This window comes from Varanus komodoensis, unplaced genomic scaffold (genome assembly GCF_004798865.1).
Source record: "Varanus komodoensis strain SLA01 unplaced genomic scaffold, ASM479886v1 scaffold5, whole genome shotgun sequence".
NCBI classification, from domain to species: domain Eukaryota; kingdom Metazoa; phylum Chordata; class Lepidosauria; order Squamata; family Varanidae; genus Varanus; species Varanus komodoensis.
The window spans coordinates 41,529,729-41,554,622 of NW_025336087.1; the positions used below are offsets into that span (position 1 = coordinate 41,529,729).

At 41.2% G+C, this 24,894-nt stretch overlaps 1 protein-coding gene across 2 annotated transcripts in view; it reads right to left on the reverse strand.

The window, feature by feature from the left end:
• The window catches only part of LRRC2 (leucine rich repeat containing 2), a 58,188-nt gene that overhangs the window by 14,410 nt on the left and 18,884 nt on the right, over positions 1–24,894 (reverse strand). For both annotated transcript variants that reach the window (XM_044446100.1, XM_044446098.1), the window contains 3 exons: positions 23,850–24,057; positions 21,328–21,484; positions 9,794–9,930 (listed from right to left, as the gene is read on the reverse strand). In XM_044446100.1, coding sequence (XP_044302035.1) covers positions 9,794–9,930; positions 21,328–21,484; positions 23,850–24,057 — 502 coding nt within the window. The remainder of the gene's footprint in view (positions 1–9,793; positions 9,931–21,327; positions 21,485–23,849; positions 24,058–24,894) is intronic.

The window sequence follows — 24,894 nt, forward strand, 5'->3', positions numbered from 1 at the left end:
ACATTCAGAAGCCCAATGGACTAATCGCTCCATGTTACCTCATCACTGGCAACAAAACAGTGGCAGGCAAGCATTAGGGGCACAGGGCAGACAACTCTGCTGATGCCAGAATGTAGGACACAGAATAATCAAGTCAAGCTGCGACAACCCAGATTCAGGCTGGACATCAGGAAAAGCTTCCTCACTGCCAGAGCAATACAACAGTGGAACCAGCTGCCTGGAGAGGTGGTGGGCTCTCCCACACTAGAGACATTCAAAAAGAAACTGGGCAGCCATCTGAGTGGGATGGTGTGACTTGGTGTCCTGCAACAGCAGAGAGTTGGACCCACTGGCCTTCGTGGCCCCTTCCAACTCTACTATTCTATGATTCCAGGAACTCTACCTTCCCACAAAGGGGGACAGCAGGGGTCTTGGGAGAAAAGGCTGCAGGAGTCCTCTCTGCCACCTCTCCCATCATGCGCACACAGCGAGCTGGTTTGCATGACAGGTGAGCCAATGACTCCATTTCTCCTTTCTCAAAGTCTGAAGTCCAAAATCCCCCTGCCTCTTCTGCATCCTCCAATTAATTCAGATCCGGGAGATCACACCAAGAACAACTGGCTTTTTCATTCCCAACTCTTCCTTGGGAGCACACCCTGTGGAACATAAGGAGTAATGTGCATAGGACTGTGCTGATGACTACCATCCTGTCCACTTTTAGTTGGACTGAATTTGGTGGGATTAACATATAAACATGCATGAACCTGAACATTTCAAAGCACAAGGCAGATGATCCAGGTCCAGGCAAACACATTTAAATTTCATGTGCCCCAGGGATAAACACTGGTCATTGCTTCCTTACATATGTTAATTAAATGTGCACTCTCTCCCATGGAAATCAGTGGAGCAGAAAAGAACTTAACTTTGCCCGTATCACAGGCATTATATTAAAATCAATTGGGCTTAATTTCAAGAAATGGATTAAAGTCAGAATTTTAATGTCTCCAGTAATTTAGGAGAGTGGCATAGGATAATGTTTTGCCTTTAATTTTTCTGGAGAGCAAAAGATGCCTGAAAGCCAAGAAATCAAATTAATCCTTTTCTTGGAAAAGGCACAATAGAAGTAAACAGATAGAAGAAATAATGGGAAAGAGTTTAAAATAAGGTATTCTTTTGATACTGGGGGTTCAGTCCACAAATTCCATGTTAACTTCTTTGGGAGAAGTGAGAAAATAAAGGAAGAACTTGTGTGGGACACACTGCCAGCAAAAGAAATATGTGATTGAGGCAGCACAATGGCACAATGAAAGCCCTCTCTTTAAAGCACCGGGAGGGAGCAATCCTGTGTCCCACACAGGGGCCACAGGATATTTTAGATTTTCAGATCTGAGGTCAGAGACAGTATGGCAACCTCAGAACTAGAATTGCCAAGTTCCCTCCCTCAACTCCTTATAGTAAGAACTACACCATATGCTCTGCACAGTCAATAGAGCAACTGGCTTTACAGAGAGATGGGGAGAAGGGCATATTTTGCTGGGCAGGGTAGAGGTAGCCTGGAGAAGACAGGACATGAAGTATCCTGGAGCTGTTCCAGAAGTCAACAAGCTCTAGGTACTAGTCAAATTCTTTACTTTGAAATCTGCCCATTCCAATTTGGATGTTGCTTTAACACGGTGTAGAAGTTTTCAGATGAAAAAGAGGATGGCAGCAACATGAGGTTGGAGTGGATGAGAGACCGAGGGGACATCCCTGGGTGCGCTTCCCAGGCATCCCACACAAGCAAGCCCAGCAGCAGGCCACTAAAATATTTTTCTAGGCTGTTCCAACAGTGCTGGCATCCTGTAGCATTCCATTAAGAACATGTATCTAGCGTTCAATTGGTTACCATCAACTAAGGACCATTAGAGATCAGAAGGTCTGGGCATATAACACCATTTCTGGCCCGCTTGCACTTATGACAAAAGCTGTCCAGGCTGAAAAGCCTGGCCCTGAGGGGATCCTTCTTCAAACGCAGGCATTGTGGGAAGGCTGTCCCAGGAAATCACCTACATCTAGCCTTGGAAACACTCCTTTTGTATAAAATTTCCCATCACAAATACAGGGGATGAAGGTAATGGGGAAGTAAAATTAATCTTCCCCAAAGAATATAACTCTCCTTCCTCATGAACCACTACACTCATCCTTATTTACAGGGTTTTCTTTTGTTTTGTTTTAGCTTAAGAAAGCCTATATGGAAAGAACAGAATCTTGAATTTCTGAAGATCTTGAAGATGGAGTTCCGTCCCAGTTTTTTCCAAAGCTCTGAACTGTGCTCCACCTTGAACTCATGAGTCCATGGTAGAGATATCAATATGCAAAATTAGGGAACACGTATAAAATCCCAACACTTGGCTACAATAGGATGTGGCAGTTCTGAATGAGGGCATATGCACTTGTACTGCACATGTACAGGTTACTGGTACTGAACTTCTATCACTTCCTGTCCTTTAATTCCTAAAATAGAACAGATTCCAAGGCTAACAGAGAAGTGCACTTTACAGAGTAAGATTCAGACTTTTGCTATCAAGAAAAAGCTATTTGCTTACTCCAAGCAAATTAATGCTGGAAACAATTCCTCTACTTTCAATACCTTGATATACCCAGCTGAATACACAGAAACCTATCTAGATAATGTGTCTTTAGTTATCAAACTCTACAGTGTGGCTAGAGGATCATGAATTTATTCCCAATTTTCTTAATTTTATATTGCAAAAAGTAGCTCTCTTGTACTTTATAAGCCCTTAGAAATGGGATTTGACAAAAAATATGAAGGAATAGCCTAACATGAGAGAGATCAAGCTTGGGTTTGTTGTTCCTCAGAATATATGGGGTTGATGATTATACCGTGTAAAGAACAGCTCCTCTGGGTTCTTTCCTTTCAGGCTATATTTAACCAACTCTGTCCAGCTTGCATAATACATTGAAACCAAATGGAGGTTTTATTTAATCTTTTTTCCTCCCTGAAATGCTAACAACAAATCCCTGAGGTTTAAGACACAGAGGAAATTATGGCAACTGAGTAATATATTTAAAAAAGGAAGTTCTATACATTTTATTTTCTTTAGACTGATGGAGTTTTCCACCTCTGGTAACATTTTATTTTTTAAACAAGTACACCAGCCTTATCATTTTTACCTTGGCAGTTTATTTTTCCCCCTTTCCCTTCTCTCTCTCTCTCTCGCTCTTGCTCTCTCTCTCTCTCTCTTTGTTATCCAACTCTGAATCAGTCATAATGTAAGCTTTGTGCAAGCTTCATTTTATAACCTCACTATATTTGACAGTCAAAGTATCCGGCCACCATTACTGCTGTCCTGATTTTTAATCAAAATAGTCATCTTTATTTGACAAATGACCTATATTTCTGCTTATCTTAATAATATTTCTTCAAAATATTGCTTCCGCCCCATCCCAGAGACTCCATTGCTTCCCAATTCTCTGGCAGTTAAAGTTTCAGCTGAGAGAAAAGGACGCCATGTCCGTGCACGGAAAGAATTGTTTGATTAATGGGTGTGTTTTCAATTCGGGTTTTTTGTTTTTTGTTTTTGTCATTGAAAAGGATTTGCTGATAAGGTTGCTTGCCTGTAGTTTTAGCATAAACTGCCCACTGTATGGCATTTTGAAAGATAGAGGGCTGTGATCTTTCGAGTTGCTGGTCCCAACCTCATGCTATACCTCTTAAAGTCACCATCATGAAATGCATTTATTGCATCCTGATTTTGCATGCAGTTCTATGGGATTGCTTCTCATTGGACAAACTCATCCCTTGCTCCTCTTGACCGTCGGCTGGCATGGGGGAAGGAGGGCCAAAGCGATTTTGCCTCCTATATCACCTCTTCCTCAACCACACCCCTCTCAGCTACAAGGGTCTTTGAACCCTAGCAAACATACCAAAAGTGGATGAGGAAGAGTGATGGAGCTGCCATGAGATTCTACAGATCCTGGCTTATCCTTTCTTTTGTTGACCAGAACAGCCTTTTTACAACTTCTGTGAGACTGTGGGAAAGCACTCGATGCTGCTCTTTCCATGATAGGTTGGGATGCAATGCTGGATCGCCCCTTTTATGGTCACAGTAGTATCCATCACCTCAAGAAGCAGAATCTGAACTATCCTATTGAGATGGTCCTCCAGAGACCATAGGATTGCTCTCTTAAACATAATCAAGAAGGAGTAACCCACAGTCTGAATCCAAGCCAACAGAGGTGTCAGAATCAAATGAGTTAAAACTTACATAGCCGCAAGAACAGATGATGTTAAACCCAAGCAAATCTGGCCATTCTTAGGCTCCCTTGCCCATTTTATATTCTTGTCTATATCTTTTTATTTGGAGGCTGCACATTTCTTCTCTCCCTCTGCTAGAGTGTACGGTTGTCTCCATTGTTTCTCATTGCTAAGGCATTGCTTCTTTGCAATCATTTGGATACAGAATTAAAACAGTGGTTCCAGCAATGCCTGTTGACATTGCCAAAATCCTTCTAAGACTGCTTATTCACTAGTTATTCCTGTCCAGTGAAAGGCCCCAGCAACTTTAATTACAAGCTTCCTCTCTGCAACTTCTTTCTCTAATTGCTTCCTGTTCAGCACAATGTAATGAATTGGTTCTAGATTACTGAGTACCTTGTATCTGGATTTAGAAGGATAATTACTCATTGACCTGTGATCTTTTTTCCCTTTAAAATAGTGCTGTCTCATTATAGGGGGTGGTAGTGGCAAGGAAACCTGTAATTAAAGTCCTGCCTCCAGGGAACAAGTACTGATTAATTACAGAGCACTCCGTGACTCCACTAAACAGGAGACAGAAGTGGATCATAGGAAGCTACTGAATGAGACCAATGGTCTACTTAGGACAGAGGTCCCCAGTCTTGGTGGGCTTGAGGATCTGAAAAAATGCCAAATCCATGGATCCCTCATTCTGCTTATACCTGTCATATTCATCATTTATTTTATTTCTATATCACCCACTAGCTGAAGCTCTCCAGGCAGTGCACCTATGGATCTTAGGCTGCATTTTATTCAGCAAAAATACTTATATTTTGTCTATTGGACACTGCAATGTCTCTTTAAAAAAAGATTGTCTAATTCAGCTAATTGCTGGCAGTGCAATCTTGCAATACAAGATATACACAATATATATCTATTCGATAATCAGAGGTGGCTAGACGTGCTCAACAAAAGAGCCATAGATGTCAGATGTCTGAGAGCCACAAGCAGGTGCCTGTGGGTGGCAGTGTCGGGGGGTGGCAAGTGGGTGCCTAGAGGCACCACAGAGGAAAGCAGAAAGCCCCAAAATAAACTCGAAGAACTGCAGGTGGCTCCTGAGCCTCAGTTTGGCCACCCCTGCAATATGTGTTCTGGCAGCATCCAGTGGGTGCCTCTTTTGTGAAGGAAATTATTGCACAGATGCATTTTGTAGAGGAGCAGTCTATATTGTTCATTGATGTATATACTCTTGCTTCCTTTCTGACATTACAACATACGTGGCCACTCTGTACCCTTTGGACAGTTAAAAGACTGATATGACAGCACTGGAAGGACGAACATCTCCTCTACCAGGAGGACCTTACCAGGGTTTTAATATTTGAACGAGTGGTATCTTGGCACCACTATCCCTTCAGAGGAATACTTCTTTGGATATTTGGTCCAATGCTGTTGAAGCCTCTGGCTAACTGCCAGAAAGGTGTATGCACTTCATACCACTCCATCTATGCATATCCCAAAGTGAAATAATAAGAAATGCTCGGGTGCTCACAGGCGTGGTGCTGCAAGCACATTGAAGGCATCTGCAGGAGTGCCACCCATGGGATCTGTGGGTTTCAGGCAGAATGCTTCCCTAATCCAACCTGAAGAGGTTCTAGATGGAACTTGAGGCTTTCTGCATGCAAAGCATGTGCCTTACCATTGAGCCATGCTTATTATTACACAGCTCCCCTGGAGAGCTGTTCTTGGACTACACTGGATAGACCAGCACTGCAACTGCATTATAGGCAGCAAGGGGGCAGCCCACACAAACCAGGTCCTGAAGATAAAGGCAGGAGAGTAATACAAAACACTCTGCAGTGCAATGGGTGGGCAATGGCATTTTTCAGGAGAATTCAAAGTGAGAGAACAAAGTGCAGCAACTCCAGCTGAATGGCTTGGAGAAGAAGCAACCGCACTAGAAAGGAGCTGGTCCAAGTACTGCTGCACAAATGGATTTTTACACAGGTGAATTATCCTCATCCCCAACAATGGCAGACATCTCTCGGAAACAAAGCCTTTGATAAACAGCCAACAAAAGGCTTTTATCAGAAGTTAGCAAGAGGTTGATTGCAGTGATTGTGTAGCAATAGAGAAGATCAATCTTGGTTTCAGTCCCCCTCCCTGATACTTTAGACCCCAAGTCCTAATTTTAATGTAGCTTCACTTTTCCGCCTGCTCCCTTACTCACCACTTTTTTCAGTGCCCTTTCTGAAACTAGTTTATTCAGAAATGTCCCCCTAGTGGAACAGACTGCTAAAGTCACTAATCAATAATATTCTTATATAATCAGGAACTATTGCCATTTAAACTGTTGTCATAAACTACCACTTTGAAAGCAATTGCTTTCTGAAGCATAAAGTAAATTAACCATTAATTCCTAGAGGACAACAAGAAATTCTTAGAGGCAGTTTTATTTGCAAACGTTCAAAATGAATAATGTAATTCCCTCCAAGCCCTGCTGCCAAGAAGGGTATGGTTAGACTGAGAACTATAAAACACTGGTCAACATGTTTCTTCTAACCACAACTGACCGTTCACTTTGGCATAGAGGGAATATTGAGAACAGTTTAAAAGATAACGACAGTAAAATAGAAGGCTAGAAAAAGGATAGCAATAGCAGGTGCTAAACAAATGTCAAGAAAAAGGATGGGAGGTAAATGTTAAGACATAACTAAAAGATGCTGATCTTCTTTGGCAATGAGATAATACAGTACCAACATTTCAATGACTGATACCTTGGAGATGTTGTCAGCTCATTTGATCGATGGGGGCGTTTCAAAATGGCAATTGCTTACATGTAGTATTACTGAATCATATATTCAAAATAACTGGAAACCTACTGTTTATCCTTTGGCTAATAACAGATCACCTTTTCTACAAAGCAACAATGTGTATTGTCACATCAGAAGATGAACTTCTAATAGGATTTTTTTAAATCTATGTGGATGTTGAACACTTAAACTCTTTGGAAAAATACGAACCAAAATTGATGTCTTTTGACAGAGAGATTGTCTCACTGTTTGTTAAGTAGACATATTTGGGTATGTTCCTTTATATAATATATTCCTAATACAAAGGTAAGAATGCTGTCTGATATGCCCCCGGTTCAGCTTTCTGTGTGGAGGTGTCATAGTGCTAATGCAAGTGCTAATGTAGAGCTAAGTGGTCTCATAGTTATGTCACAGCATTGTATTGAACGCTGGGGGATTTTATTGTCATTTCGCAGGCACTAACCAATAGGTGTCCATGATATTTGCACACTTACAATAAAAATTACACCAATTAGTGCAAGAGAAGTTCTAGCTGAATGGGTTCTTAAAATAAAATACTATATATTGATTCCTGGGAAAATGCAATTTCCTGACAACAGAAGTGTTTCTTCTAGGAAAAAAGCCATTTTCACAAATCAGTGTTTGAATGCACAAAAGAACCACATTCACCAGAAAGCACATTATGCTTTAAAATGTCTCTCAACCATTTTCTATCATTTTTAACACTATTCAGGAGGAACACATTTGCACTAAGAGGTCCCAAAGTACACAGATTATTCGGAAAGCCTGATCACCACACAGAAACATTTAGAAATCTGTACCCATGAATGCAGCATGCTTAGAGTTGTAGACTAGGATGTATTTGCAAACAGCTTTAGTATGACAAAATGCAGCCATTCTGAGAGTTAAAATGTTTGATGCATATACTCCAAACCCTGATTCATAAAGCTGTCTACCATTTTGTTTGGTTCCAGACAGGCCATCACTTCAGCATCCTTGTAAAAAATTGTGTTGCTTTCCTGAGGAAATAGGAAGTCGAATGACAATTCTATTTTTTGTTGCTGTTCTGTACATTTGTTAGGCTCAGCTGGCACCATTCCAGTGCTGATTGCATTGACTGTAAACTCCATACTCTCTCTCTCACTCTCTCATACACACACACACACACGCACACAGTTAAAGTCCTATGCTTGACAAATAAAAACTGTTGGCATTAAATCAAATAGCTTTTGACAAAACAGAATGCCAGAATCCCCAGGCAAATCCCCAGCCCCACAAATACCTACATGCCAACATAAGCCTAATATACCAATTATCCCATAACAAACAGAAATGCACTAAGTAGATGCATTGCGTTGACAGGGTCTTTCCATCAGTGACAAAGTTCAAAGTTTCCTCTCCTGCTAAAAGGTTCAGCTAGCAATCCCTAGGTTTTCAAGATGCCGGCCAAAAGCAATTCCTGTCATTACCATTTAACAGGTAACTGGAGAGTCTCGGGATTAGGCCTGGGAACATGTGTGTGCAGAACATTTCTCCAGTCCCGTGAAAGGCCCTGCAAGTAGAAGGAAGACTGAAGGGCAGGAAGAGTTTCCATGACTGAAGGCCAGTGGTGTGCAGGCAACTCAAATTCTTCCTGGATGTTGCACATTTCCCAAGTCTTCCCAAAAGAGGGAGTGAGAGCAGGAAGTCTCCTGCTGCAAGGGATTTTCTGTTTTCGTGAGATTTAGGAGGAAGATGGGGCATGGGACTATATAGGGTCCAGTCCTACATGAGCTGGCATGTCCCATCTCACTTTGTGCAGGGTCAGGGGATGTTCCTCCAGGAGTGGGAGGCCGCAGTAATCCACAGCACAGTGGCTGCAAACTGCCCAGAGAGCTTTCGCCATTGGGTGGCACAGGCATGCAATCGAAGGTGGTGGTGGTAGTCGTGGTGGTGATACCCTCCCAGCAGATTTTGGACAACTATAGCTTATGCAACTTGTTCTCAGTCTAATCGGAGCATAGGAGTCTGAGCATAGGAATTCACCACAGGCAGGCATTTCAGGTGTGAGCAGGCTACCCAGCATGGATAGCCAGGTCAGATACCTGGGAGGCGCAAATAAGAGCCATAAGCTGGTGGCTTAGTGGTACGCCAAGCATGGTGTCTGCCTCTTTCTTGCCAGCTGAAAAGTGCTCTGACCACCCCATCCCACCCCATTTAAGCAACTGAACAGCTGCATACCCTAATCTATTAAGTACATATGCACACTTCATTTTGTTAGACAGCTGAATGTTCCTTGCTGAAGTGTCTCAGTATTCTCTAGAAAGAGCTTAGCTGCACCACAGACGTAAGTGTGTACAGCTGAATCTTTGCCAAGCTTTTTTCTTTCCTTGACTTTTCTTCTTTTTGCTGCTGGTAATTTTGGAACCCCGCCATGTGCTTTTTAGCAGGCCATGCCTGTGAAGTATGCACAGATCCAGCTATCTGCATACTTTTGCTTTTCATGTCTGGAGCATATTTAAAATATTAGGCTTATAGAAAGAACCTCTTGGCATGACTTGGCTTTTCTATCTATAAACAAATACTCATATGCTCTGCCTGCTTTACCAACAAAGATGTTTTCCTGTTTCTAAAATGTATTATTAGAATATATTTGTGACATGAGTTACTTTTGCAAAAGTTAGGTATTTATTAGGATCTCTGTTAACTGGGAATTTGATGTATTTAAAAAAATCAAACCTCACAGCCCATGTTTATCAGCATATCCAAAGTCAGGTTGAAGTCTTACCTCAAATGGCAGTTCTGCTATTTCTAGATTTCCAGATATGTCGAGTTTTTCCAGATTCTCACAGTTTCCCAGCTCTGGAGGAATTGTCTTCAAACAATTAAAGCTTACATTAAGCTCTTTCAGTTTTTTTAAGCAACCTATCAAAATAAAATGAGCTGAAATGAGCTGAGTAGTCATTCAGTTGCCTAGGATAACAATAAGATGCATAGTCATCTCAATAGAGAGAACAGAACAGGCCTTATATAATTTCATGCCTCATGATGGTGATGCCCAAGACGGTCATCCAACTAAAGACGTTTTAGGAATCCTATCCACAGTATCCAGGGTCTGTAGAATATTCTGGAGGGGATATTTCTGCAAGTGAAGAGGAAGGCTTGTTCATAGAGAGGAAGGACCACTGTGAAGGCCGTTCCTTGAGCTTCTGGCCCTTGACCTCCCCACCTAGTGGTGATCCTTATGTGGGAATAGCAAGAGGGGCATTCTAGAGGGGATGTCAGAGGTGGGTCAGGGGTGGATCTGGGGAGGGGTTTGCCCCACCAGATTCAAATCATACCTTCTTCAGTTCTGGACACACCCCTACATCAGAGAGAAAATTAGCTAAATTCTGGGGGCAGTGATATTATTTTCCCTCCCTTTGGAACCAGTCCTTCCTGCCTTCCATAGGATGGGTCTGTCCATGCATCAGTGTGCACATGAGAATAAAGAAAATAGGCATCTGTTTTTCCAGTATGTGCAAAGTGTCAGGGCAGACATCCCCAGAGGCAGTTTCTATCCATCCACACACATTCAGAAAACATCTCTTTTAAAATAATGTTTGCCATTTGCTGTTTTTATAAGTATTTATATTAAACATAATTTTACACCATGTAAAACATTTTTAAGTGCTGGGCAATTAATGGTGTTGAGCAAAACAGTTTCCAGAAATCAATAAGCTGATATAAAAGATAGAATCACCATCTGGATACTTATCAAGATAATGTGAAAACCTCGGAAATAGGGATTTCCAAAGTGTCACTGGGAAACTATTGAATTTAGAAGTAGGATTGCGTTCCTTGATTGACCTAGACATTTGTTCTGAGTTATTGGTTTTGTCTTTTTTCTGATATCTCTGCCAGTTCCTAGATTTACTTAACATTAATTTACCCATTCATTTCTTCTTGGAAAAGGACTATTTCTTTAAAGAGCCATTCTTTTCTCGAGCACTTATGTTTGGTAGCACACATGGAAAATATGCAATTAAGCAAAAGATTCAGTATTGATTAAACACAATATGCTAGCTCATTCCTTCAGTGTCTGCTCTCTTTGACTCATAGCTTGTTTATTCTTAACTTGAATGAGATCATTCAATTCTAGAAGACATTCTTTTTGCAGGGGACTATGTGTAATGCTATACCATCTATGGTAACTGAAGGTCACTTCCTAATAATTCTGCTCAAGCAGAGGTCTGTCCCTGAAATTTGGATGAAACTTTATTTCTTGTACATATGTTTTCTTAAATCCAATGTTTATAAGAGTACAAGGGGATGCTTGTTCTCATTAGAAGTGAGGACACTTTATGGTAAATCAGAAGAATTGCTATTTGGTTGCTTGTTGTCTTGATGGCATAATGCCAGTGTTACTTTGTTAGTAACTAATTCTGGAATATTGTTGTTAATACCAGGCCTTCAATACTGGATAATTAGCATTGTTCTTAACTTTGCAGACTATGTATTTTCCTTTGTATTATTCTGTGTTTGCTATGTGTTATGGTTGGTTGACTAATAAATCCTGATTGATTGGTTGGTTGAAAACTCTGTGTTAGATGCTAATGTTTGATGAATATATTATACTTTCTCCTCTACCTGTATTTTCAGCACCATGTATAAATGAACACTGTTGCACAGAAGCAACTTACACTGTCTATCCCACATCTGAATATAAGATTGTATAGTTTTAGATTACCCAGCCCATATAGGAAATATGAAACCCTGGTGTGATGAGGCATATATCTATCTTGTTCTGAACTGTGGGAAATTTTAAGGCAGACAAGTACTGAAATTGTTTTACCATCTTTGCTATGAAGATGCTGTTGTTTGTCCTGTGGAAGCAGGCTTATTTGATTGAAGCTGAAAGAGTTTCAGACTCATGTGACTGAAGCTGTTTCAACTGAACACCAGCAGATGGGGCGTATGCAAACCCAATTTTGCAGAGTTTGCTGCTCTAGGTGCCTGAATGGATTTTGCTTGTATGAAATCCCTGCTCCCTTCCTTTATCTTCATTTTCCTATCCCAGGACATCACCACCAGAGCCTCCTTTGATCTGATTGTTGCAAGTATCATATCTAGTAATCATGAACTCGGAGTTTTGATGGCTACGTAGCCCAAAGATTGCTGCTGAGAAACTAGGTGATCATCAGCATATTTACAGAAGTACAGGAAAAATATCTTGATGGGGCACATATTCCATGAAAGAATGAACAAAATCGCTCAGTGAGGACAGAGCAGGATCCGTAGCTATGGACTGCTACATGTCTGGAATGGAACGAGCTGTTCTAGAAGAGAGATAGATTGAACCTAACACACAAGAGCACGCTTCCCTACAAGATTTTGCTGCAGTCCCGCCTGTGCTTTCAGAATCAAGAAGGAGCACCTGTGAGCACATTTAGAAAGCCCTTCCTTGAGTGTGGCTTTCCCACACCTGGCCCCCTAACGTGGTTTTGGACTACACCCCCACCCCCCACCCCCAGCATTAGCCATGCTGTCTGGAATTGATATGAGGTGTGGAGGACACCAGGTTAGGGAAGGGTACTTTAATGTGTCTTAATTTTCATTCTGTGGGTGCAATTCGGTGAAGCCTTTCTAGCAGCAGAATTGCTTCAGTCAGCAAAGCCTGGTGAGGAACACTTCCTCTTGCCCCCTGCAGACCTCTGCATCTCCCTCTGCGCCCTCCAAATCGAGGCTGAAGGACCCCATGAAGCAAATACTTGAGAAGGGGAAGGAGGGATGCAGGAGGAAGAGAAAGGGAGAAACACAGAAACAGAGTGAGTCAGAAGGGACCTCCCAGGCCATCTAGCCTGACCCCCGGCTCCAGCCGGCTCCACTCCTACCATGAACATGTCCAGCCTATCCTTAAACACCCTCACCGGCGGTGCTTCAACCTCTTATTGGTTACTCTACCTGAGGACAATTTAACAAGGGTCTCACAGAGGTTTCTCCCACCACGTCATCTTAACTAGAAACATTAGGCCCTGAACTCAAGAGTTCAGCATGCAAAAATGGGTTCCGTCACTGACTTACGGCCCTGAGCTGTAGTGCTTGCTCAAAATAAGTGAGCTGCAATGGTTAAAGGGTTTGACAGGAACTGGAGACACCTAGGCTGTAGCCCACTTGGCTATTAAGCTCACTGGGTGACTTTGGGGCAGCCATTGACTTTCAACTGAACCGACCTCACAGGGTTGTTGTGAAGATATAAAGTGGAGAGGAGGAGATCCATATTTCCTACCTCAGAATCCTTGTAGGAGAAAAGGTGGGGTATCAATTAACAAAAAACAACCATAGAGAAACAACATGATGCAGACTGAGACATGGAGCTGTGTCATTGCATAGCTGGGATGGTGCTCACCTGTGCAACCTGTGCAACCTTTATCTCGCTGCAATCAGGGCACCTGATTTAGATTAGGACCACGCAGACGCACCATGGCTACATAGAAGGGGGGGGTCGCTCCACACCCACAAAGCTTCACCAACTTTTACTAAGACTTTCAAGTCCTGTTGCATGAGCAATTTCAGCTTCTGCCCTGCTCATCCACTCCTGGTTGGTGAGCCTGAGCTGCTGGAAGAAGTCTGATTAGCTGTCTGCCCCGCGTCTCCCACATGTAGCTATTTGCATGTATGCATGTGTATGATTTCTTTTCTGGCTTTGAATTGCAAATCTCAACATTTCAAATTTAGGGTATGTCTGTTTATCCAAATCTTATTGTGACTCCATTAAATTAATTCATACTTAATTCACAAAGCATCAATCGGAAAAACTGTACTTAAATGGTATTTAATGCTATCAATAAACATAAGGAGAATACCAATCAGTAATAAATGTAAACATAGTTTTGTATGACTGTTATGGAAAATTTAGGGCTTGATCCAGCACTCTATGTGTGGAGCTGTCTTCATATTCATATATATATATATATATATATATATATATATATGTATATATATATATATGTATATATATATATATATGGCCTCTGCAGCGTTCAGCAATTTTGCAGATGGATCAAGAAAAATAACCCATCTGCCATTCCATCTTGCTTTCTTTCTTGAACAGCCACCTAACAAGCCCTTTCAAGTTGTTCGAGTTATTGAAAGGACTGTCTGTGCAGGCCCAGACTAACTGAAAGAAGAACCAAGAGCATATCGTCAGTGCATATCATCATACTATCTAGGTAGACATAAGCACGCAGAGGCAGACTTTCATAACCATATAACTCCTAGCTTGATTTGAATGCTAGGGGGCAAAGTCTATTGAAAATACATTACTTTTAAAACTAAGGTTATTGAAATTAGTGTAGTTGTCACATGCTTTGAGAAATGCATTATGAATCATGGCATAGGAAGCAGTCATTTCAAGTCACAGACAGACTTATTTATTTATTTATTTATTTAGGAGGCTTCTATGCTGCCCCTTTCGCCGAAGCCTCGGGGCAGCTCACAATAGACTTGTTGGTATAGACTTACTCCAAGATAGCATGATCAAAGTGTGCTGAAGCTATTCAGAAATGACATTTAGAACACATCACCTAAGACAATCAGAATACTTTAGAAAATAGAAAGGGAGACATCTGCAAATTATTCCCTAGATGCAGCAGGCAAGAAATATCTCTTGGAAGATATTTCCAGGCCACCAAGAAAGTAGAAATTTGGTGTGCAAATAAGCAAAGTCACAGTAACTATTACGAACATTGGAAACATGGAATCTTTTTATACCTAACTGTCAAAATTTAGAAAAGGATTGTTACCCCATAACAAGAATCTGCTTGAACAAAGAATTAGCTAAGCCACTCATGGGACAAAAACAGGGGGCTTCTGGAGTCCCCTTGACTTGTATGCATTCCGATCACACTGTGGCTGGGGAAAAAGGACTTCTGTTGGCAGCTAGGACTGCATAAGTATGCTTGGAGATGCTCTATATGTGTGCACACACAAGTGTGCATGTATTCAGAGTGAAGACTGGTCCCTGTTATGTGTAGCTTGTGCAAATCTGCCATTTATAAAGGCAGAGAACTTGTAGTGCATACTATAATCTTCTTAAGATATGGTTCTTGATTTAAAATCACTTATTCCCATTAAAATCAATGGGACTAAATTAGTTTTAACTAAACCATTCTGTCCTAAATGGTTTTTGGCTGTGAATATCCCTGTGACGAAAAAAGGGAAAGAAAAGGTGTAAATTAAGGAATTAAACAACTAACATCATTTTGTGCCTTCAGAGTAGATGCAGTTAAAGCACTAATGAAATCCAGTTTCCCTGCTAATTTCATGCCTGAGAATATTTTATTCTTAATTAGTAGCTACAATGCCATCCCAGTCACTCCTAAGTCATGATTTATTCTCACTTTTATTTCCTTTTTCAAAAAAAATCATTAAACACATTAAAACCAGTAATTAAACTACAGCTTTTAATTTTTAATAGGTGGTGACTGTTATCATTATGGAAATGCAACTTCAATATATAGAAAAGCCCCATTAGAGTTTCTAAGTGGCTGTTAGAAACTGTTAAGTAGAGATAGTTAGAAAGCCAGTTTTGTTACCTCGCGCTTCTTGAAAAACTGAAGTTCCTTGTCTGGTATGCTAATAACTCATTGCTGTTTCCCTATGAGCCATGAGCACTTCCGTGCTCCACCCCACCATTTTCTGAGCTGATAAGATTTCATGGAAGGATCTACAAACCATTTAACAGAAAAGTATCAGTAACAACAACAGCATCTATTGAGCTTCTTGGAAGTGTCTGCCAATCCATTCTTATATCCAACACTTAAAACATTGAGAAAATGACAACATACATTATCACCATAGATACCCCTCCTATACCATTCCTACTATTTCTAAGTTTTTTAGCGGCATCCCCTAACTCAGAAAGAACTCATTAGACCATTAACGTCTTCTGAACTCCCAAATAAAGAATATAAATTAAAGAACCAATGGGACAACCATAGACCTGAAAGAATCATGGGAATGTGACATACCAGAAAAGATAGAGGAGAAATGCAGTGAAATATGGGTTAAAAACCATAATATTCAGTGTCAGAAAAATTAAGGGAAAACTCTTTGAAGGTAGCACTTTGTTTGAATTTAAGTCATATATACAAAACAATATCAATAAGCACCTATTACCATATGTGGTGGGTATGTGGATAAATGCACAGAATTTGAAGGAAACTTTTCCAAGAATGGATTGTAGTAATATAATAAGAGGGGAAGAATGCATACATCCTAAACTGGCATTGTTATTTAGCTTAGTGGCCCCAATGTACATTTACCAGACAAAGGATTGTGGACTTTTATAATGGTCAACATTAGCCATTGACTAATAGCAAATAACTGGATAAAAATACAGAGCTTCCAATAGTCATCTAGTATAACTATCTTTGCAATATTGTGTTAGTTGAAAAATTAAGTGGTGTTGTTCTTTTTTTTTTAATTAAAAAAAATTCTGAAAAAAAATTAACTGAAATGCATTCACTTTATTAAACAACAATGTTCCCAGAGAAAACTACCACCATATCATGGACAGATTTGGAAAGATACAGTTCGATAATTACAACTAAATCTCAAACTGCCAGTGAACTTGCCTAGATAAATATAAGTATATTTAACCTCCTGTGATTTCTAAAACTAGTTGAATTTTTTTACTATACTGCATATCTTTTATTACTTGAAAAGTTGTAATATTTTCTATAGAATTGATTATATTGAAAACAAATGATTTAAAATACAGTAAAACGCATTAAGAAAAGGTCAGCTTGACTAGGAAAAATATAACACTGAACAAAAGAAGGGGTGATATTATCAGTTGCTTGAAGAAAAGAAGAGGCGGGGGGGGGTCTTTTGTCCAACATGTTTCAGAAAACATTTTCCCCCTTTCCTTAGGAACCTCTTAGTTTTTTCAGATATGCAAAATAGAATCCTTCCAATGTTTCTTTTATCTTAAAATCCCCAAGATTTTTTTTTCTTTTCTTTAGCACCTTCCCCTCTTGTTTTCTAGAAAAAGCGACAGACATGCCTAGACTCTCATGGCAGCATAAAGAGATTGAACGCTGGGTAACTCAATGTTCATCTGGTCCAAAAGATCCCATATAGACAGCCATGGAATGGAATACCCAATGGACTGCAAAGTATGAAGCAGTGTAGAAGCCCGAAACCAAAGGAGGAACAGGGAGGACACAACGTTTAGTAAGGTTAAGAGATCTAAAAGTATGGACTAAGTCAAATAAGTAGAGAGGAAATGCTATGCCAGGCCAAGCCTAGGAGGGACTGTGTGTTACTGGCACCAATGGGTGGTCAAACGAAGGACCATCAAGGAGATAAGAATCCCGTGCAGACATTTTCCTCATGTTGGTGTTTTGTGGGGAGGAGGGAAAGAGCCATGCCCCCCAGCCCACAAAAGACTCAGGCTGCATCCATCTCAGCTCCAGAATGCACATTGAACATGGCGTCTGCAGAGCAGAAGTCTACCAGCCTTCAACCTGATGAATGTCAGCTTCTCAATGGCACTGCCAGCACACCTCCAGCTGTATACATGCACGGCTTCCTTCTGTGCAAAGGTTGCACTCAGTGTGCGGACAGGAGAGATGGAACTGTCAGGGCACAAGACTCCAGGGACAGGGCAAGCTGGCCTGGTTCCATTCTGTCCGTCACTGTTAACACGAGCTGGTGGAGAAAAACAACTGCACAGACAGTAATGATGTGGAGAGGGGCAACTGAAGAGACCTGAACCTTGCACATAGCTTCAAACCACCTAGACAAAAGTTTGGCTGCAGGCCCATGTACATAGTCAATCACTTATGCATGGCTTGCATCCACACAGGGCTCAAACACAAGTTTCTGATGCTATATCAGCAAGTGCAACCAAATCAGTGGTTAAGGTATTTTTGAGGATCAACACATATAATGACCACAAAGTGTATTGATCCGTGTGATTCTTCTGGGCTATCTCAAGGTGGGGCAGTCGCACTGAGAACAGCCACTTTTTACAAGGGATCAAAAGCTCCATCTCCCATTATTGACTTCTTATTAACACAATGTATCTTTCCCTGGTGTAGCTGACCCTTCACACAGCCGTGCAGTAGCTTTTTTTCTTGATTATGCTCTATGTAGTTCCTTCTCCCTGTTTCTTACTCTATGCTAGTGTGTCCCCCCTCATCAAGAACCAGCTCTTTTACTTTAACCCCTTTTCAAACTGCATGGCCTTTACGTCTGCTTCTCCCCTCCACTGCTTGTGTCTCCAATAACCACAGCAAAGAGGTCTGACCCTTTCATTTCACTTCATGACCCCAACAAAATTTTATTTATTTATTTATTTTATTAAAACATTTTTAGGCCGCCCCATTCGCCGAATTCACCCGTGCATGTGTGTGCACACACCAGCTTTGAACCCCTAGCTATCTAGACACTGCTCTTCTACCTGCACAACATTGGTCTAGGATTACAGCTAATATGATTAGTCAATTAATGATTTCACATGTTCTGTAATGCTGTAATTAATATCTCCCATGCAATTTGAATGTCAGCTATTCTAATGGGAACAAAGAAGATCTTGAAAAGGCCAGCTATACTTAAAGTGCCTCCACACTTGTAGATTTTACAAGCACATAGGTCGTATATCTCTGGAAAGTGCACCCATTTGATTGGGGAAAAGCTGTTCATCATGATAACTTCTGTTAACCAGAGTTTTTCAAGAGATCCCTGTGGAGTGTGAAGAACACAAGAGTGAAGCGTGTTTTATGCAGCTAAATGGCAAATCATACCTCCAGAAGTCATGTTGTATAACACCTCAAAAACAAGGCTACTTTTAAAACGAAGAGAAATAGAATTTGAAACAGAATCTAATGTCGAATTATTCCATTTTTATTTTATTCTCCACTGCCACCTTGTGGAATGCTCTCAAACCAATTAAGTCTGCTGTTTTGTTTCATCCCAAAAATCCACATGCCCATAAAAGAGCAAGAATTTTAGTCTTTGATTTATAGCCATAAAATCATGCTGACAACTGGCTGTGGTTGTGCATCCACCTTTCAGATAACCCAAAGAACAAGTCTTGATGCCACCTGGTAATTACCTTTATGAAATATATTGTCCACATATTAACCAATCATGCCCATTTATGTTGTTTTAGCAGTTGAGGAAATCTAGCCTGGGTTCTAAAAATTAGCAGAGAAAATAAAGAGGAATCTTTCTTCAAGATCTGGGTTATTGAACAAAACCTCAAATACAGAAAGAGAATGAGAATGCCTTCATTTCACCCATTCCTGTCTTCGCTGAATGGGCACATTCACATGACATAAGGATGGTTAACAAGCCTGCATGCTGGTCACTTGATGCCTGAAGTTCTTAATTGCCATAATCGTGATTACACCCTAACATGGTGAGGTTGGCTGGCTGGGATGGTTGACAAAGCACTCAGCAGACCTTAGTTCTGACTGATTTGTTAACCCCTCCAGCTCCCCACCTTCATGGGTCCAGATGTTCTGATAAGCTACACCCAGAGAAGGTAATTCAGTAAATTGGGCAGCACACAACCAGCACACATGCAGGTGTTTAACAAACCAGCAAGGCTTACCAACCATTCTTACATTGTGTGGAATTAGTCACAGTCCTGTTTCCAAAAGAGTTCTGTAATAAAATAGTCTCCTGAGGTCTAAAAAGTCTGCAATAGCAATACAGAACCCTGGTGAATCAAACTAAGAAAAGTCAGCAAGCATAATTATATGGAAATCTTTTGTATGTTAACTTCAGTAGTCTGTCTGAAAGCCAGTGTGAAGGCCACTCAATCTCTCATGTCTGTTGTTTTCCATTTAAGTGTATAGAAATTAAAATGTGTTATATAGCTGCAGTTTTTGAAGCTGAGGTTGTGCCAATTCAGTGTTGAGAAACTGAATATGCTGAGACTTAGAAAGTCAGCCTTACCATTTCACTAGTTTATGCACACATCTAAAACTGAGGGGAGGTAAATGAGCTTTACTCTGTCTTGCATGTACACTACTAGGTCAAATAAAAGTGAAAACTGTAATCTTACATAGAGCTAAACCTCCAAAAACATATACAATAGGACCCCGCCTCTCAGCAGGTGGTAGGATCCAAGCTCCCAGTAGATGCCTGAAATTGCGGATAGTAGCAAACACTGTTGACTTTCGATATTCACAGGGTTGGGGGCACAGGACCCCCATGTAATGGAAAAACCATGAATATCTCTACCCTGCCTCAATCATTTCTCCCTCCTTGTCTGTCTGTCTGCGTTAGCTGGGGTGGACGAGGGGGTGACGTGAAGTTCTGGGCCTACCATGGCTGGCCAAGTATGTGGCAGCCAGGAAGTGGAGTTTTCCCCACGCAGCTTCAGTGGAGAGATGCAGCATTTCCCATGCATGCCTGTTCCTTCTCCCTGGACTTTTCTATTTAATTTTTGGACTGTGGTCATACGTGAAACCATGGTAACTGAAACAGCAGATACAGGAGGTTTACTGTACAGGCTTTCCAATATGAGTGCTAGTGAGAAGAATCTCATTGGAATGAATGCTTCAGTGTGCATCGTAATGCGCATACACGCAAGCACGGGTAGAAGCAAAAGGATTACGTCCCGCATTGATGAAACTACTAGGCAAGGGTTCCAGTTTCCTTGTGTCACACAGGCAGACTCTTATCACTTTCTATGCTACAAAAATCCATAACTTAACAAACACTTTAGAGGAAAATAAATTCTACTAGACAAATCCACATATGTCCCTCATTGAAAGTGATGCAGTGCCATAGACAACATTCACATTTTGTGTACATCTGGATGCGACTGTCACCACCCACAGAACATTGCTTTCAATGGGCTACATAATTAGATGTGTATTTAATGACACCCTGTGTTCTTGCAACATTCATCCCTTGGAGACTTTTTGCTGCTCGAGGCGAGGAAGAAGATAGCACCCCTCCCATTTTATGGACAGAATCCATCTGGACTAGTAGCTCAGCATTTCTTCAGTATGGGTAATGGAACAGTGTCCTCTACCGTGCCTGAAGGCATCAAGCTAGCTTAGCGAGCAGAGGCAGCTTATGTGGCACGCAAGCCTCTCCCTAACTGCTTGCCGCTCTCTCCCAGCAGCTGATGCCTGAGCAGTCATGCCAATTTGTGGACAACACTGCACTCTTTCACAAAGGGTGTGAAGAATCACCTACAGTGTGGGAATGCATTCGGGAAGGGTGGACAAAAATGCTCATGAAATGAACCCACCTTTTCATTTCACAGCTAATTGGGGTAAGCAACCAACAGAATATTCTCTTTGGAAAACTTACCGATTTCAATGGGAAGCTCTGTGATCTGGTTGCTGGATAATTCTAGAATTCTCAGCTCCTGAAATAAGGCAATGTACGTTGGAATGGTTGCGATCATGGTATTGTTTATATGCCATTCTTTTAGATATGTCTGTTCTTTCAGTGAATCTGGAAATTCCTAAGAACAGAAGATTTCAGACGGTAAGGATTTCTTTATTTAGAAACGTGTCAGCATCCTCAGATGAAACCTAATATTGCCAAAGAGCTACAAAAATAGATTTCATTATTCCATGCACATCTGCTCACAGTTTGTAGGAAGGCTTTAAGTAGGGGAACAGGAGATTCAGCCATGGATGTCCAGTGTATTCTTTAGCCTGGCTGACAGGATGCTAGCATTTAACAGGGAAAAGTTTCTAGAATGTGAGTAATCTCTTTAGCTATTTCATGATAATGCTTCTTAATAATGTGCCCCAACATGAGTAATAAACCTGAGATGTTCGAGCACTGCGTTGTAGTGGTTCTGCTCTCACTTGGAGCAACTTTTTCAGAAGGCACTTTGGGAATACTGTTCAGCCCCATGGATTCTCCAACATGGAGTTCTTCAGGAGACTGTTCTGTCCCACAAGCTATTTAACATCGACATGAAACTGCTGAGAGGGGCCATCCAGGGTTTTGGAGGGGGCTGCCGTCAGTATGCTGATGATACACAGCTCTATTTCGCCTTTACATCATCAGCAGGTGAGGCTGTGGATGTGCTAAACTGGTGCCAGGCTATGACAATGGACTAGGTAAGGACCCACAAAGTGAAACTCGATCCAGACAAGACTGAGATGATGCTGGTAGGTGGTTCCTCTGACCGGATGGGGAATGTTCAACCTGTTGTAGATGGAGTTGCACTTCCACTGAAGAAGCAGGTCATAGCTTGGGGGTGGCTTTCTTCAACCTGGTAGCCTTGATATGTGGTGGACTACAAATCCCATTATCCCAGCCAGTATGCCTATGATTGTTGGGGATGATGGGCATTTTCATATCTCAAAGGCTCCACGTTAAAGAGAAGGCCAGTGTAAGACTATACAATTGTACCTTTACAATTTTACAAACTCTGTATGCAGTGCATCTCTAGAACTTGAACCGTCCCTCTTTGTTGGAGTGTTTGCATGTTAAATTCTCTTGTTTTTTAAGCAAAATGAATTGAAATGATGCCCATAAATGATGACATAGAGCAAAAGTTAGCATAATACTGGAAAGTACTAAAAATAACATTCTTAGTAGAAGAATCTATAAGAAAAGAAATAAAAACAAAAAGGAGTTATTCTATAGAAAGGACACTAGAAAACTTATTATAAATGGCTTTTAGAATTGTGTTTACTAGCATGCATATAGCTATGCTTTACCTGGCACAACCTTATGTGACATTTTAGTGCTCCATTTACAAACCAGATTGTGATAGAAAATGAAATTTACACAGATTTCCTTTTGGCCAATTCCCCCATGTACTTCAGCAGTCTTCAATCACTACAGATAAGCCAACAGAAATGTGATGAATTGTTCCACAAAGACAACCACTAGGAAAGTCCAGTCTCAAATAATGAGGAAATACGGCAATCCCCTTGTTTTTCCAAATGATTTAATTGTAAGGTATATTTAAAAGCTATTCTGGCTATAGATCTGGCATAGGAGACATCCAGCCCATGAGCCAAATGAGGCTAATTTCCCAGCAGGCAAGCCTCTTTTGTTGCCATTTCTGATAAGTGATCTGATCAGAGATATGAGCATATTTATAGGCAATGCACCTTGAAGCAGCCTGCAAACAATACCTGCTGAACTTTGCAGGCATGAGGGTCTCATTTCACAGGCATGAAAGCTGTTATTCCAGAATTTACTCTTAAGTAGACTTGCTTAGAATTGTGCTGAATTTTGTGTGCTTGGTGGGAAAATGTGCAAATGTGCACGAATCACACCTGCCCTTTCCCACTTTGCTTTCTCTGGCCTTGGCTCCATCTTGCGTCCTTGTACCACTGGACTGCAGCCTACAAGAAAAGTTTCAGCACCTCAGGGCTATCAATATATGTAGGGCTAGTGCCCTAGTATCAGAGGGGCAACCATTCACTAACATGGGGACTGCCCAATTTTCACTTAGCCTGCTGCCAAAAGGAGAGCATCCCAAGCATCCTCTGATGGCCTTCCTTTTCCATTAATGGTCCTGAAGGAGCACCAAGGCTGTGATGACTGTGCCCCAAGCTGCATAGCTAGGTCTAGCCACCCTTTCAATATGCCCAAAAGCCACCAGAGTGATACTATATTGGGGGTACTGAGGGAATCAAAAGGTTGACTAGATTTGGCCAGAATGTGCTAGCTAGAGTGCAGAATCTGGACGGCAGACACTAGGACCCTGGGACTTCCAATGATGTCAGGAGCCATTGCTCAACAGACTTTAGGCATGCTGAAATTAAGCATCCCTGTGGTTAATGGGTTATGGCCATCATTACAACACTGCCATAATTAGTGGAAGAGTCCCACGCTGCCCACTGAAATATACTTACCGTCCAGTGCTCTCCTGAAAGTTGAAAAACAAATTTGCTTCTTTTTTTCTCTGTTTCATTCAGCAATGCAATTTTCTTAATGAGTGGGGAGTTCTTTTCAATCTTATCCAAAATTCTTTCCGTATCTATGAAACCATTATTGAGATAGGCAGCTTGAGGCAAGCCTTTTCTTCTGCACTCCAGCACAAGGTCCCATTCCTGCTTTATCCTGAAAGCATATAAGTGAAAAGATTTCACTTTTCTTTCTTCCCCCACCCCAAAAACCTGGAATTACAAAATGTTTCAGAAAGGGGTTCATTCAGATTGTATCCATCCTGCCTCTGTAATGAGTATAGTGAAAAAGCAAAGAATGGTGAGTCAGGATTGCCCACACAACACAATCAGGAATATGAACATGGAGCTACTGTCCTTTGGCTAAGGACAAAATATCCATTGGGTGTTCTCTTGCACCAATGACATTTCCATGAATGTAGGAAGGAAGAACTGTGTTGTTGAGGAATACCAATATATTTCTGCAATAGGCAGCCATCCTATGCACAGTTAACTGGCTGTCCCACTGAACTCAAATAAATGGGTGGATTTTTCTTTTCCTGGAATCATTTTACCCATGTGCTGGTTTGAAAGTCCTTTCTAGGAGGAGGGACTCTCACTCCGTGTCTTCTCTCCTAGAATAGTTTCTTTGACCACTAGTTGAGTTGCAACTTGTTTATAATGTATTCAGTCATTCAATTTACTGTATAGCTTTATTCTGTTCTAGCTCCTCATAGGATCCTGGACCAACTGAGGTGGGGCTGAGCAAGCTGTGAAAAGGCTGGATCATTTTATAGCCACTGCTGGCTTAAAACGCCAGACTGGGACCATGTAATAAGATACCTGATTTCCTTTGCAAAGGTTACCACTTTAGTAACTGCAGTGTAAGCCACTGTTTATGCTGTAGTAGTTAGAGCAGGAGAGTAAGCTGGGACTGCAAGTCTTGTACTCAGGCACCATTCTTGTTTCTAACCCAGATCTCTGGCATGAAAGGTATGTGACATAGTAGTGAGAG